Source organism: Neophocaena asiaeorientalis, unplaced genomic scaffold, assembly GCF_003031525.2.
Source record: "Neophocaena asiaeorientalis asiaeorientalis breed wild unplaced genomic scaffold, Neophocaena_asiaeorientalis_V1.1 scaffold170, whole genome shotgun sequence".
Lineage (NCBI taxonomy): Eukaryota > Metazoa > Chordata > Mammalia > Artiodactyla > Phocoenidae > Neophocaena > Neophocaena asiaeorientalis.
This window is the reverse complement of record NW_020172463.1, coordinates 3,439,602-3,456,102: the sequence shown is the minus strand read 5'-3', so window position 1 is coordinate 3,456,102 and position 16,501 is coordinate 3,439,602. Positions and strand designations below refer to the sequence as shown.

The following is a 16,501-nucleotide window of genomic DNA, read 5'->3' as shown; positions in this document are numbered from 1 at the left end:
CATATAAAGGATTTGGAAGCACACACCATGCTTTTTTTTTTTTTTGTTTCAACAGTCTGACAGCCCTTTCCTTGGCTTTACTGAGAAGCAGGCTCAATGACCCTGCACTACTCTCACACCACAGCTGCCTAGCCCAGAGAAGAGTGAGCACTTGACCTAAAGGTAGCCTAATATTCACCTACCAAAGACCTATGAATCCACAGCTTGGGGAAAAAGCTGAGATGGGCAGGTGATTTGTCTGATTTTGGAAAACTAATTAAGGGTTTGAGGCAGAGAGGGGTTTGAGCTGAACTTAAAAGCTCTAGGAATGAGGAAACCAAAGGCTGGATGGAAGTCACTGAGGCAATGTCATGCAGCTCCAGAACCAAAGGCACCAACCAGTCTTGGTTCCTGACACACCAGCTTTAAAGAGTTTGAGCCTTGGGCTTCCTCTGAGTCTTCTGCGATAATGATGCCTTCTTTGCAAGAGCTGGTTTGAGGAGTATCACTTCCTAGCCCATAAAGAGCCCCACCTAAAAACAGAAGTATTCTTCACACACTTATCATGTCAGATATTTACAATACCTATCAGCACAGATGCCAATTTATTTTTAAGAGAATGATATATAAACATTAAATATCACATTAGAGAAACAGCTAGGAAGGAAGAAAAAACACTTTATGGACGTTTTACGCCCAAGAAAGTTGAAGAATGTATCTTTTATAAAATCTCAATACTGAAACTGTAAAAGTAGACTGCATTAAAATATGAAACAATCTTTGATCTATATTATATAGTCCAATATTAGCAGAAGAAATGCATTCAAAGAGTACTTTCAATAACTCAAGTGCTCTGGCTGACTGCTTCAATTTAAGACATATACATCAAGTTTTAGAAACTTTATAGTAAACTAAACTGTGAAAATGCAACAAATGTAAATGCTATATACATTACTAAAAACCAACTTTTCTTCAATCACAGACTACTTATATGGGAAACACATGACAAGTAATTATACCTCTATATTTGTACTCAAAACGTTCTATCAAATAAGGTGACTTTCTTGGTTGCAAACTTATCCACATAATATTTAACGATTAAAACTGTCATAAAATCTAAATACCTAATCTTAACTTTCAGAATCCAGATGAAACCATTATACCAAATTATTTTTTAGAATACCATATGATTCTTAAAATACTAAAGTCCAACTCTCAACTTATTCCCCCATGTACATGGATCCATTCTAGAAATTCCTCATGGCATTTGCTATCTTTATTCAGAAAAAATAAGTTGCATATCTGACAGACTCATTCTCTTTGAATGTTCTAATGTTTCTGTTTTGTAAAATAACATCTGTCCACAACGAACAAAAACATCCACCACCCCCCCCAAACAAATTCAAAATCTACACAAGTCTGTGAATTATAAAGCCTAAGTTCAGCTGACTCTCAAAAGGTAGCCACTAGGAAGCGTCTGTTTAGAGTTTCATATTTTTCAGAATCACTCTTCGTATACTTCTTAGATTAGAGCTTAAGCTATTTCAGATGTGACTGCTAAAACTACAATGGGCTACATTTGTTGACTGATAACTTTTCAGGAAGTTTGTTCTGAAATTATACTAAGCATCACTAAGTGCACAGTATAAGTTACTGTGGAGCTCATTACTTATTCTCTGCTCTGAAAGTTTTTTAATAGCTTTTGGCAAAAAGCAATAAAATTCAACTTGATGTATAAAATGCAATCATCCAAAGCAAAGTTAAAATGATCTACCATAAAGGCTTACTAAGACAAACAGCAGAGTGGAAGAAACCCAGAACCCATTGTTTTATACTTAAACTTATAACTAAACAAGCCAAAATAACCATATTGTTTTTATCTAATAGTAAAATGCTTAAAGAATACTTTCTCTAATTAATTTCCTCTTCCCAAAGATTTTTCCATTCCCAGATACCTAAATGCAGGCCATAGGGCTGGCATTCCATAAATATTTGTTGAATGAATTTACACATTTCATAAGAACCAGATGTCATAACTAACTTAAAGTAAGCCCAACCAACTAATGATACTATGATGAAAGCAGAAGTTACAGAACATTTATGCTATATTTAATCACATTTTGTAGGTCCCTGTCAGTAAATATTAATGTGACGGATAGTTTTCTAAGATCAGAATTCCCTTTTAAGGGCAGTGGAAAATGTGTTGTATGTGCATATAGGTTAGGAGAGCTGAGATTGTATACAAATACCAATGGCTATAAACTTGCTCAGAATTTGCAACCATCTTTTACTTACTTCTAACAAAGGAATTTCATCATGAACTTTACCAGATGAAAATGTCCATAAAAACATTATTATAAGGTCACATTCAACCTGACCTGAATAATCATATCATCACAAGAAGCAATCCACTGTAAAAATTCTTACTAAATACACAGAAGATTCATTATCGCTAATTACAGTTTTTGATCACTTTCCAGGAAGCGCATGTTCCAGGAAGCGCATGTTTCCGTGCAAGAAAACATCAAATAGTTTTTTCTCAAAATGCACCTACAAAAACAAGGTTCCAGATTAACATCAGAAGTTAACTATATAATACTAAGTGGGTAGGCATTATATATGTGTGTACATACATGTGAATGTATAAAACATAATGAGTGCTTACTTCGTGCAAGGCACTGTTTTAAATACTTTATTAATAAGGTTATGGGAGGCTTCATGAATGTGGCAAAGACCGGGTAAGTCTTGAAAAATGCTTACGAAATGGATAAATGGAAAAGATCCAGGAGGATCACCTCTAGGTCTTTGCTTCTCGAAGTATGGACTGGACTGTGGGTCTGCAGCCAAGGCATCCCCTCTGAGCTTGTGAGGAATGCAGAAACTCAGGCCCCATCCCAGACCTACTGAATGAGAACCCATTTAAAAGATGCCAACTTATTTCTATGTGTATTAAAAAGTTTAAGAAGAGCTGCTTTAGGAAAATGTGAGCACATATGGAGCAGCAAGAACATACAACTGTGGAAAAAACCAACTTTGGAGCAGGAATGTAAAGGATAAGAGAGAATGTAATGCAAGAGATACTTTGAAAATCACTGTGGGTTTTTTTTATCTTTTGCATGTACATGAATAAGGGGAAAGAGGCAGACAGAGTACCTTAGTGTCATCTAGATACAAATGGATGAATACAAGTGGTGTACTCTCCAGACGTCACATGGCAAGACTGTAACCCTGGCAGCCACAAGGGACCCAGTGGCCTAGGAGCAAACTGCAGAAGGCAGATGGGGATAAAGGAGGCAGGGAGTCACCTCTATCCTGATCTCTTCTTTGGGCCAAAGTTTCAGGGGTGAATGGTACGTGAGAGAGGATGAGGAGATGGCTAAAGGCAAAGGGGCCTATTTGGGATCCTGGGAGAAGAAAGTCGCCTAGGCAGCAACACATCCACGCAGCCTGGCGGAGACGTGCAGTTTTGCGGAGAGAACACCTGAGCTCATCTCCCCCAGCACCGTGGCACCGCCCCAGAATCGATGCAACTCAGAACCTGCAACGTGCTTGAGGGGCTGCAGAAAGCAGAGCACTCGGGGCTAAGAGCCTCCCTTCTCAACCTAAGCAGAGACCACGTGAGCAAAGGGTGGAGGGAGGCAAAAAAACAGCACAGGAATAAATAAGTTCAGTGCTGCTGGATGATAAGAAGGCAGGGAAATAACTAAAATATTTAGAAAATAAAGTCAATGGAGATTTTGACTAATGTGGTGTGAAGACAAATAAGAAGTCAAGGACTGGTGGTGCCGGGAGCTTAAGAAGAAGAAAACAGGAAGAAGGAGAAAGTGCAAATAAGTGGGTGAGAGATGATGCCTTCAGTTTTGGAACACCATGTTAGGTAAATGAGAAATAAACCTGCCCTCCACCCTCCACCCACAGGACAAAAAGGAGAACTGCAGCCAGTCCAGGGTGCCCAGGATTCACACAGGCCACGTGTTGGTTAATATATGCTCACAAAAAAAAATTACAAGAGGATACAATTTACTTATCATGAGATACAGTCAAGACCCTACAAGTAGCTGAACAGCAAGATTTTTTTTTTCAAAAAATCAATTTTTTGCAAAGAGACTATGAAGTAAGTGTAGTATTGATCAAAGTTACTTTTTTAAAAAGATAGAAAATACAATAAACTATTTTTAAAGATTAGAAATAGTTTCTAGAAATAAAAATGTCAGCATTAAAAATAAAGACTCAATTATGTTAAAAGGCACATTAGTTGATTACTGAAGAGAGAAAGTAAATTAGGACATATCTAAGTAGCACACAAAAAATAGGGAGATAAAAAGCAGGAGAGAGGAGAGAGATTGAGAGAGAGAAGTTAGAACGAGAAGCCCAAACTAATTATAAAAGAAACTCCAGTGGAGAGAGAAAAGTCACAAGATACTATCTCTTTAAAAAAATATATTGATGTGTGTTCCATGAGTGTCTGTGATATTTCCCAATACTTCTGTACCACTGGAAAAGTCCACAACTTTAAAATAAAAAGCAGTTTAAAGACTGAATGGAAGGTGAAAAAGATGGGAATGCAGCCTAATATTTTGAAAAGGTTAGATGACAAAATGTGGGATGAAAAATTATTTAAGGAGGGTACGAACAGTTTTGTCTGGATTTTATTACTTTTAATGCTGGGCATGTCTTGAGAATGCTTACGGAGCAGGACACAGGAGTCTTTAAAGAAGTGTGAAGATGGTAGAGAGAATCATGGAGGATGGGAAGGTCCTGAGGGTAAGAAGGGATGAAGGAGTGGGGGTGAGTACAGAGCGCTGGCCTAGAGTTGGGGGGGGCACCTTCTCATCAGTTCCAGCAACTCAACTGACCGGCATCACCGCTTTGTACTGTCACAACACATCTCTTGCAGGCATGTCTTGACCTGGTTGCTGATGACACTGATATGCTCAGTTGGTGAACACTCAGTGGATCAGTTTTCAAACTGCACAGAAATATGTTATGCTTCAAAAGATTAGCTTCAGAACTACCGATCAGAAGGCAGTTTTCTTCTAACTCCTATCATATTATATCAATCTTAAATGTGGTTTCCTTACAGGCTGCATGCTTCTTAAATACATGAAACGCTATCAAATAAAAGGCACAGGCCCAAACAAGAAAAAATATAATGTACTTTAGATAAGTATATTACCAGAAAAAAAAAAAAAAAGAATCTGGAGGGTACCTTAGAAAGGCAAGGTAAACAGAGGAATTCCAGGTAATTCAAGAGTCACTTAAGTGACTCTTTTGAAAATTTATTAAAAGGCATAAATACTCTCACAGATTCAATGCTTGTTTCTATTTCAAGGTTACGACCACTTTTCAAGAGATGTTGCTTCTCTTTTAAAAGTAAATTCATTGTAATTCTGGAGTTTTATTAGTAATCTCTTTGAGTTATCAGTACAAGGAGTTTCAGGAAAGTTTTAAAATTTGTAGGAAATAATCATAAACTCCCCTGATAAATGGCACATTCATTTGAGTCAACTCAATGTTTCGTAACTTATATCAACAGCTGTGTTTTATTTTCAAGAAAGATAAAAGGAAAGTTTGCAGGAAATTACTGCATTTATTCTAAAAATGGGTAATAAAATGGAGAGAAATTACTTTTAAATCATTTGTAAAGTTTTCTAATTACTCAAAATTCATGCTCTATAGAATTCTTAACCTAGCACAGATATTTACCTGGTCTATTCCCAGTGGGGAGTCTGTTTACAGAAATCCAAGCCCCAGAAGGAAGCTGTGGTGGGGTCAGAAGCTAGTAATTACAATTGATTTTATACTTCTTGAAATCTTTGCTATGTGCACACCCTCTGCTAAGAAGAGCCAACTAAAGGATTTAATGTCTATGACCATAAATGGATCTATCCACAAGGAGGCGGAGGGGAGGGCTGATCGCAAAGAGTCTCTAAAGTATTTATATTAACAGCTTATATTTAATAAAAACTTGTGCCAGGTACAACTGCTCTAAGTACTGTAGATACATTAGCTTACCTTGTTCCCAGCCCTATAGGGTAGGTACATTTATTATCTGGAATTTATAGAAAACTGAGGCTTAAAGAACTGGATAACTTGCCCAAGGTCTTAAGGAAAACATTTTACAGCCCAAGTTCCTTATACGTGGAAAAAGTAAGAAAACTAAACTATAGATGGCAAAGTCTCCTCTAGATTGCAGGTTTCTGTATAATACAGAGCTTACAACCAATCAGGATCCAAAAGTCTGCTCAGAAATACATGAAGGGGTTTCCCTGGCGGTCCAGTGGATAAGACTCTGCGCTCCCACTGCAGGAGGTGCGGGTTGGATCCCTGGTCGGGGAGCTAAGATCCCGCATGCCGCGAGGCACGGCCAAAAAAAAAAGAGAGAGAAATACATGATGGCAATGGACAGATCCTTAACTGCTTAATTTCCGAGAGGCATGCTACCTACACCCTCATCCCACAACATCAACAATGCACACTCCGATATTACAGCTCATGTCCCCGGGTATCTGTTTATACCACTTCTTCCCCATTTTCCCTTATAAGGAGTTATCTTTATGCACACATTTTCTTTCCCTAAGTAGACTGTAAATTCTCCTAAGGATTTAGTAAACTTAAGACATAACTGGATACCAAAAAAATGAAAGACACTTTAAAAATGCCACCAATGACAATTCTCACCACACAAGGACAGGCAAGGACCTCCCTGGTGGGGCAGTGGTTAAGAATCCGCCTGCCAATGCAGGGGACACGGGTTCGAGCCCTGGTCCAGGAAGATCCCACATGCCGCGGAGCAACTAGGCCCATGCGCCACAACTACTGAGCCTGCGCACCAGAACTACTTAGCCTGCACGCCGCAACTACTGAAGCCCACGTGCTACAACTACTGAAGCCGGCACACCTAGAGCCCATGCTCCGCAACAAGAGAAGCCACCACGATGAGAAGCCCACAATGAGAAGCCACCACGATGAGAAGCCCACGCCCACGCAACGAACAGTAGCCCCGGCTTGCTGCAACTCGAAAAGCCCATGCGCAGCAACAAAGACCCAACATAGCCAAAAATATAAATAAATAAATTTATTTTTAAAAAAAAGGACAGGCAAGACATAAACAGACCATGGTGAGCTTCTGAGTGCCCTGCTGACTCCAGAAAGCCAGAGTTACACATAATCGCATCATCCTGTAGGACAGATATGGTTGTGAGAATATAGTTAATGCCTTGTTATTAAGAAAGCATTCAAAACAACAAAGCATTCAAATAACATGTGGAGTAGCAATGTAACAATCCTGTTAAAAACAATGTGTTCAGAACATAAAAATCACGTTTCACTCCACCACTTAATTTACCAAGAGTCAAAATATTTTTCTGATCATGCAACAAGAATTTGTTCCTCCAAATTAATTTTATTTTTCAGAACTCTGTTAGGAATAATGTAGTAGGCTTTAGTTACTCTAAGTAGCAAGCTAAGAAACATATAAATGGGGATACAATGGGCCTAAATTTACTAAAATTACCCAAAACCCAAGGAAAATGTAGCAACTTTTTCCCTTTAAAAGACTATTACTCAAGGGGTTTCCCTGGTGGCGCAGTGGTTAAGACTCTGCCTGCCAATGCAGGGGACACGGGTTAGAGCCCTGGTCCGGGAAGATCCCACATGCCGCGGAGCACCTAAGCCCGTGCGCCACAACTACTGAGCCTGTGCTCTAGAGCCTGTGAGCCACAACTACTGAGCCTGCGTGCCACAACTACTGAGGCCCGTGTGCCTGGAGCCTGTGCTCTGCAACAAGAGAAGCCACCGCCATGAGAAGCCCGCACACTGCAATGAAGAGCAGCCCCCGCTCGCTGCAACTAGAGAAAGCCTGTGCACAGCAGCGAAGACCCAACGCGGCCAAAAATAAAAAATTAAATAAATTTAAAAAATAAAAATAAAAAAAGACTATTACTCAAAATTAATCATTTAATTAGTCACTCATTTAACTACCATTTATGAAAAGACTAGTACGTGCCACCTCATTAGGTGAAAAACAAGTTGGACAGGATTCGTGCTCTGACGAGCCAATCCCCATGGAGAGATGCAACAGACAATCAAAAAGTAAACGCACAAGATGATTTCAAAACGGTCTAATTTGGAAGGGAGAGCAAAGAAGACTAATTTAGACTGGATGGTCAGGAAAAACTTCACTGAAGAGGAGGCAAACAAAGGAAAGTCTTATTCGTTCACACTAATCCTCAAGTGAAATACCATGAGTTCAATAAGAAACACCAGAAACTGGTGGTTTTGCTATTACCATAACAGTCACATAAATTATGAGGGACCAAAGAATATAAAATTACCATCGTTATGCATTCCCTAAATTTATACATGAGGTATCAATGAGGGTATCTGGAAATAGGGTGTTGCCACAACAAACACTAAAAATGTGGAAATGGCTTTAGAATTAAGCAATGGGTAGAAGCTGAAAGAATTTTGAGGACCATGATAGAAAAAGCCTAGATTGCCTTGACACGCTGTTAAAAACACAGATGTTAACGGCTCCCCTGGTGAGAGCTCAAAAGAAAGTGAGGAACATGGCAGAGAAAACTAAATACGGTCATGAACAGACTGTTGATAGATATGTGGACTTTACATGTGCTGCTGGTGAGGACTTGGGATGGAAAGGAGGAATATATTATTAGAAACTAGAGGAAAGAGGATCCTTGTTATTTTGTGGCAAAGCATAAGTGAATTATGTCCTGCAGTTATGTGGAAAGCAGAACTTGTAAACTATAAATCTGAATATTTAGACAAGGAGATTTCCAAGCAAATTGTTGAAGTCGTGGCCTGATTTTTTTCTTACCGGTTATAGTAAAATGGGAGAGGAAAAGATAAATTAAAAGAGTACCTAATGCGGTGGTGGTGGTGTGATGAATTGGGAGAGTGGGATAGACATATATACACTAATATGTATAAAATAGATAACTAATAAGAACCTGCTGTATAAAAAATAAAACTCAAAAAAAAAAAGGGTACAAAATGAAAGAATGTTGTCAGATCACCATCATACAGGCAAGAGGCAGGCTGATAACATGACTGCTGCAAACATGTGCTACCTTTGATTGAAAAGGAAGGATGACTTGAAGGGCAGAGTCCAGAAGCCAGAAAGTCAAGCAGAGTCACCAAGATTACTTGTAGGCCTTGAAACCTAAAGGAGTTTGGAAAGTGCACAGGACTGAATACTCACTCCTTTTTCTTTCCACTTTCTCCCTTTCTGAACGAGAGTGACTATAACTGGTATCCTATGCCTGCTCTATCACTGTGCCCTCCTACTGTATTCTAGGAGCAGGTAATGTGTTTTCTAGCTTCACAGGTTCACAGAGAGAAAGAAATTTGGTCCCAGTATGGATTATATGGAGAATCTCACCCATACCAGAGTTAGATTCTGAGATCTGGATGAGATTTTGGATGTTGAGTTGATGCTGTAAGGGGATGATGAGACTTTGGGAGATGTTGGGACAGGATAAGTGCATTTTCCATGAGGGCAGACTAAAGTAGACAGAATAATAGCCTCCAAAGATGCCCATGCCCCCAGTCCCTGGAACCTGTGAGCATGTTATCCTACATGGCAAAGGAACTTTGCGGATGTGATTAAGATAAGGATCCTGAGATGAGTCTGTTATCCTGGATTATCTTGGTGTGCCCAACTTAACGACAAAGGCCCTTAGAAGTGAAGGAGGGAGACAGGAGAGTAATGCTACGTGAGAAAGACGCCACTAGCCATTGCTAGCTTTGAAGATGAAGAGGCCAGGAGGCAATGAAAGCAGGTAGCCTCCAGACCAGGGGTCCCCAACCCCCAGGCCGCAGACCGAGAGCGGTCTGAGGCCTGTCAGGAACCCGGCCACAGCAGGAGGTGAACGGCAGGCGAGCCAGTGAAGCTCCACCTGCCTCTCCCCACTGCTCACATTACCGCCTGAATCACCTCCCTGCCGCCCCGCAACGCCCGTGGAAAAACTGTCTTCCACAAAACCGGTCCCTGGCTCCAAAGAGGTTGGGGACCGCTGCTCTAGACAGAGGTTGGAAAAAGCAAATATACGGATTCTCTTCTACAACCTGCAAAAGAAAAGTGGCCCGGCTGACACCTTGATTTTAGCTTGGTGTAACCTTCTGACCTACAGAAATGTAAAGTTAATAAATTGTGCATCGTCTTAAGCCACTAAGTTATGGTAACGAACATTTCGTTTTAAAATTGTTTTTGCCCCATTTCTGTTAAGATTTTTAACCCTATTTCTGTTAAAGTTTTTAATTAGTATTTAACAAATTATGACAGAAAGCAGCCTAAGCGCTACAAGATTAGGTGCAGTTGACCTTAGTTCGTTCAACTCAAATGCCATCCGGGATCTGAGCTTCACCAATGTCACACTCCGGGAAGTCAGACATTGGGTAACTGCGTGCCAGAACACGTGACCAAGAAATTTATGCGTCCTAGAAATGTGACAGATACATCAGGTCCTCCCATGTGAATCTGTGGTATCTTGAATTTTCCAAGGCAGAGAGAATGCATAAGAAAATACAAATTAAGATCGTGGTTGGATACTCAATTTTTGTCTTAAAAATTACAGTGATCTTTTTCAGGTTTGAATAACATCTTCGACTAAATCCTATAATGTAGGTATTGTATTCCCATTGATAAGTTAACAACATTCATGCTGTTTATAGCTAAGAGGCCAAAAATAAAGAGTAAAAAAACCTGAGATCTATCCTTACCAAAAGAAATTATTTTAAGGACTGACACTACACTATAACAACATAGAAGACCCTCCTCCAATGAATATCCATTGTCATTTTCTTGAATTTATCTAACCTGTCAAATAAATATAACGACTGTGAAAAGTTCTTATAAATACGAAAAAAAAATCTTAAACCAAACAACTTACTTTTAGATACCGCGCGCTTACTTTGGTTGTCATTTACTTTTACTGTTCCCCTTGTTTACATTCCCATCAATACTGAAAATGGCAAAGTATAAGGTTTATATTCTAGGTAAATCCTAACCCTACACAAGATGTTAACATAACTAAGAACTAAATATGTTCATGACAAAAGGAAAGGGTTGTTATGATGACCTACAAAGATCCTGCCCCTGAAGTCTCACACTAGTGCCGGAAGCAGGCAGGGCATAAAGCTAATTCACACTAGAAACCAGAGTGCAAATGTGCTCTGCCATATGCCAACTATTCCTGTTTGGAGAAGAACGGTGCCCTGAGGAAAAGAGTATGAGGCTAGAGGGAAGCCAGGTCTAGGAGAAAGTTTTTATTCTGCAGTCAATGGAGAAGTCAAGCATGGTTTTCCGAGCAAGGCATTAGCATGATACCTACTGCAGGCTAGAGGCGAAGACCAGAAGCAGGAAAGTCTACTGGAACTAGGCTGCCAGAGGCAGAGGAGAACTTGAACTATAAAACTGAGAAGGAAAAACAAAAGATACAGAAAAACCAGCACTTTCAAAACATATGTTAACACCACCTGTGGCTTCTAGTAAAGTAATTGCTAATACAAAGTAGGTGAGGGAGAGAGAAGCACATAACCCCTATAGAAATACCATATGCATTCACTCACTTAAGGAAAGGGGCTTTCTGACATCTAAGATCCTGAGCCAACTCTAAGGAAACGGCTAAAGCAATGCAAAATCAAAAGTTCTGCAATGCCAGAATTTCTCAACTAGGGAAGTCACAGGGCAAGTTTAAAGAAAGCCAAAAACATGAACGGTTTAGTTTCTCAAATAGCTGGTGGGTGGTAGCAATGTAAAAATATTCACCAAGCAGAAGAGATCCAGTCCCTCACCTCATTTTAAGAAGTTAAAGGGTATGGATTTGTATTTGTTTGTTTGTGGGGATGAGTTCAGTGGAGGGAAGGATAATGGGTGGAGGGAAGGATAATGGGAGGAGTGAAGGAGAATACAAGCACAAAACTTCAAAGTGAAGGGACTTCCCTGGTGGCGCAGTGGTTAAGAATCCGCCTGCCAATGCAGGGGACATGGGTTTGAGCTCTGGTCCGGGAAGATCCCACATGCCGCGGAGCACCTAAACCCCTGCACCACAACTACGGAGCCTGTGGTCTAGAGCCCGTGAGCCATAACTACCGAGCCCGCATGCCACAACTACTGAGCCTGTGGTCTAGAGCCCGTGAGCCATAACTACCGAGCCCGCATGCCACAACTACTGAGCCCACTTGCCACAACTACTGAAGCCCGCACACCTAGAGCCCGAGCTCCGCAACGAGAAGCCACTGCAGTGAGAAGCCTGTGCACCACGACGAAGAGTAGCCCTCGTTTGCCGCAACTAGAGAAAGCCCACGCATAGCAACGAAGACCCAATGCAACCATAAATAAATTAATTAATTAAATTTCAAAAACTAGAAAAAGAAACTCCAGAGTGAAATAATTTAAGAACAATTAATTCATAAAAATTTTACTTGTATGTACCCTACCCTCATATATCTTTGAAAATTACCATAAGATATTTAATAAGTACCCATATGTACAATGTAGTTTCACTGAAACAACCTAGGCCTAATGCTATACCCTTAAAAGGATAAGTTGTAACATCCTCAAAGATATAACAATAAATGTTTTCTCTTGAGACAATCAGCCATATACAATGGAAAGAAAACTTTAATTATTAAAATAAGTTTCATTATTTAGGATTATTATTCTAATACTAAAGCCTGAAAGCTAAATCTTTAAAACCACTCAAACCCTGACCTGATTTCCTTTAGGTCAAGGGTTAGACTAGGTCCTCTTTTTTTTTTTTTTTAAGGCCTAATTCACTGCTCCTAATAAGGATAGTGAAATATCTCTGAGTTTAAAAAATATATATATATATATATATACACACACACACAATATATATATACACATATATATACATATACAGTATATATACACATATATGTATAAAATAGACATCCAGTGCCCAAATCTTTGTATGTGTCTTATACCCAAATCTCTCAACCCAATGTCTGAAATGACAACACATGCCTTAAGAAAAATGAAATACAATGAACTATTTACTATACCATCTTAAATGTGCTGTATACCTTAAATGAAAAAAAAATCATTTGATTAGAAAAAAAAATAAGTGAAGAGGAGGAAAATCTGATGTAAACAGAATTGACATTGGTTATAGGTTACCTAGAGACCATTTTACATTTCACATTTCAACTGATTCAGTTGCTGTGTTTTACATGGACTGATTTCACTGAGCTCCTTACACATATAACTTTAGACCTCCAAAAAGGAACCAAAGGTCAACCCTCCACTGCTAAAGTCAAACTAGAAAAAAGAAAAATGTTTTCAAACATTCCAAGAATAAGCCAACATTCTGTTTATAGGAACTAGAATGCTGGAACTCTGGGCAAAAGGGTAGAGCAGAATGGGAGTAAGACAGACAAAGAGGATGACTGCTGGGCCAACAGGACAGGGATGCTGTGACGGGAATTTCTACAGAGAAAAGGTGTAGAGAACAGCAAGAGACTAAAGCTAGAAAAGAGAGCTGAAGAAATTCAGTTACCTGAAGATTTTTAAATCACTGTGAAAGCTTTCTAATGTTATTGGTATGGAGAAACAAAAATTCCCTAACTTCTGAAAATCGCAAGTAGGCTACACCTTTCTCATGGCTCTCACTATAGTTCGTGGTAGAGATGCAACTTTGGGTTCTATGTTACACATTGAAGTATATTTAATTGTTAGTCTAGAACAGTGATTCTCAGCCAAGATTAAATTTTGCCCCCAGGGGACATTTGGGGGATATCTGGAGACTTTTCTGGGTCACGAGTGGATGGGGGCTGCTCCTGGCATCTAAAAGGTGGGTGCCAAAGATTCTGCTTAACATCCTACAATGCACAAGACAGCCCGCACAACAAAGAATTATTCCACCCAAAACATCAATAGTGTTGAAGTTGAGAAACACTGATCTCTTCTGAATATAAGCAAAAGCCAACTTGTCGGACCTTGATCCTAGGCCATCTCTCTAACAGACATCTATTAAAAGCATAAAACAACACCAGAGGACTCATTTTCCAATGCTTTAAACATGGTGGATGGCTGACTCAAACTCAGAGTCACACAACACACTGAAATAATATAACAGAGCAGGAGTGCAGAAACTGCAGGAAAAGAACTTTTCAACCCTTTTTTCCATTTTTGTCGCAAGCACATTGAATTCAGAAGAGGACCTACACGTTTCCATACAAAGGTGTGTCTCTTCTGTGCTCCATACGCTAAAATACACTGACTTTCTCAAAAGACAATATTTCTCATTAATGTAAAAACCTAAGTAAACAGTATTAACTGAGAAAGATTTACGTTGGGGTGCGGGGGTGCAGAAAACCACCAGGTCTTTAAAATGCAAAGTTATTTCACAGTTACTTGCAGAATGACTCAGATCATTATTACTTTTAGTCATGCCAAGTTTGCTGCTTCTAAGCCTACTAGTAATGGAGAAAAAACCCACCATTTTTCCTGCAGTCATTAAACCAATGAAACAGAAGCTTACCGAAAACAGGTTTGTGCGATAGTATTTGTTTTATTGTAACTGTTACAAAAATAAAAGCAGTCTCTGCCAGTGCAAATAAAGATTCTGAGAAATCTTTCACCTACTTCACTGCCTACAGGGTGTGTGTTTGGGGGGTATGGGGATGCAAACAAAAGAAAACCCTAACTCACACATCAACAAATCTTAAGCTGCGGGTATTTTCCTAATGCATCCCTTAATCAAAATCCTGGCTTACTCTTTTTACGTTCCCTCCCTTCAAACAACTGCAAAAGACCTCCACAGAGCGTTTCACCAGGAGTACAATACTAAGAACAAATAAGAGCCTTGCGTGTACCTGGCAAATCTCATTCATCTGAAGCCTTGGCAGCAGAGAAGAGAATCCTGTTGTCCAAAGTGACCCACTCACACCTTTCACAACGGTTTTCACCGCTCGAGTATCATTTTGAAGCCAGTGTGACCTAACTTTGATGGTTTCCATGTCCCCACCGTAATAAAAATCCAGCGTCCAGCATAGCCTACTTCCTGACGCAAGATAAATATAATCCGTGCTCCCCTAACACTTACTGAGTCGCCACAGGAAGTTCAACAGAAAAACACAATTCAACCCTACGGAGACCCCACAAAAGGTGCACTGATTTCACAAAACGTGGCACTCGTGACATGAGGAAACCACAACCGCGATACGACACCTTGTAGAAAGGGTTTTCGCGCGGGGGAGGGGTGGAGGGTGGGATGTGCTTTTACTTCCTTGTAGCCAGTGCCCTTTCATCTTCACAAAGCTGAGCTAACTTCAGAGAAAAAGGGGTTCCTCGCGATCCGCTCCTCGGCTCCTGGCGGGATCCACACCGAGGCACGCGAGTGAAGCCCCTGCTCCGCCGCGGGCGAGTTTCCCCCAGCCAAGGGAACAGAGAGGAAGGGGACCGGGGAGAGGGGCACCCGCCTCGGCTCTGCGCCGCGCCGCACAAGCTCACGCTCCGAAAGCATCCTCGGGCGCTACAAGACGAGCCCTCCGCCGCTTTGGCACGTCCCCTCCGGGCTTCCCAGTGCCGAGGAGCCCGCGCCCAGCACACCCGCCAGACTCCCTGGCCCCAGGCCGGCTGGGGGCCCCCGCCCGCCAACCCGGCCCGGCCGCCCTTACCGAGCAGCAGCAGCTTGACCTCGCGCGCCGCCTTCTCGCCATCCTCGCGGAGGTTCCGGTCGATCATCTTACTCCGCTCCACCGCCGCCTTGTCCTCGGCGCTCAGCGTACAGCCCATTGTGCCAGGAGCGAGAGCTGGCCGCCGCTCCCTTCAAGTCCGGCGCGCTGCCTTGAAACACAGGTGAATTCTTTCTTCCTGGATGCCGGCGTTCGAATTCCTCCCGACGCCGGCCACACCACCCCCACCCACTTCCGAAACGGACCTAGGGAAGCGCTGTCTGCAAAGGAGCTAGCAGCACCGCGCAGCTCTTGCCTACGGCCGGGCTCCGCGCCTCGCCTCCCTCCGCGGCCCCGAAGTCTTGCGTTTCCAGGCTCTGGGTACCTCCTGCTGGTGGCCGCGCCGCAACCTCTAGAAGCCCGGCGCTGCTCGGCGTCCGCGCGCCGCCGCGGCCCCGCCCCTGCTCGCCCCTCCCGCCGCCCCGCGACCACTCCCAGAGCGCGCGCCCGAACACGAGCCCTCGGACATTACCCCCTCGGACGGGTGCGCGCGCCCACGCTGCCGCGGACGCCGGTGCTCCACAGCCCCAGAGGACCGGCGACCGCGCGCGCCCTTGGGGAGCGCCCCCGGAAGGCCGAACGTCGCGGCGAGGTCCACTACCTTAATTCCTCCGCGGGAGTGTGATAATTTCTTCCCGTTTACTCACACCCAGGGATGTGTTCGGACCTGCCCCTTAGGGGTGCGGGTGGGAGAGCTGCCAAAGTTGGAAACCGAAAAAAGCCAGTCCTGGGCGTTTGAGCATGCCCAGCTCGGGCAGGCGCGCGAGGGTTTTCCAAATGTAAACGCGCGTCAGCTGGC

At 41.9% G+C, this 16,501-nt stretch overlaps 1 protein-coding gene across 2 annotated transcripts in view; it reads right to left on the bottom strand.

Moving 5' to 3' along the window:
- Nucleotides 1-16,261, bottom strand: part of GNAI1 (G protein subunit alpha i1) — an 86,914-nt gene extending 70,653 nt beyond the window's left edge. Inside the window, exons 1-2 of one of the 2 annotated variants that reach the window (XM_024738096.1) lie at nt 16,175-16,261; nt 15,646-15,814 (exon numbers count right to left, since the gene is read on the bottom strand). In XM_024738096.1, coding sequence (XP_024593864.1) covers nt 15,646-15,763 — 118 coding nt within the window. In that variant the 5' untranslated portion in view covers nt 15,764-15,814; nt 16,175-16,261. Of the gene's footprint in view, nt 1-15,645; nt 15,815-15,908; nt 16,144-16,174 lie in introns of those variants that run through there. The other variant, XM_024738095.1, reaches the window with a different exon arrangement.
- Between the last annotated feature and the right edge of the window lie 240 nt (nt 16,262-16,501).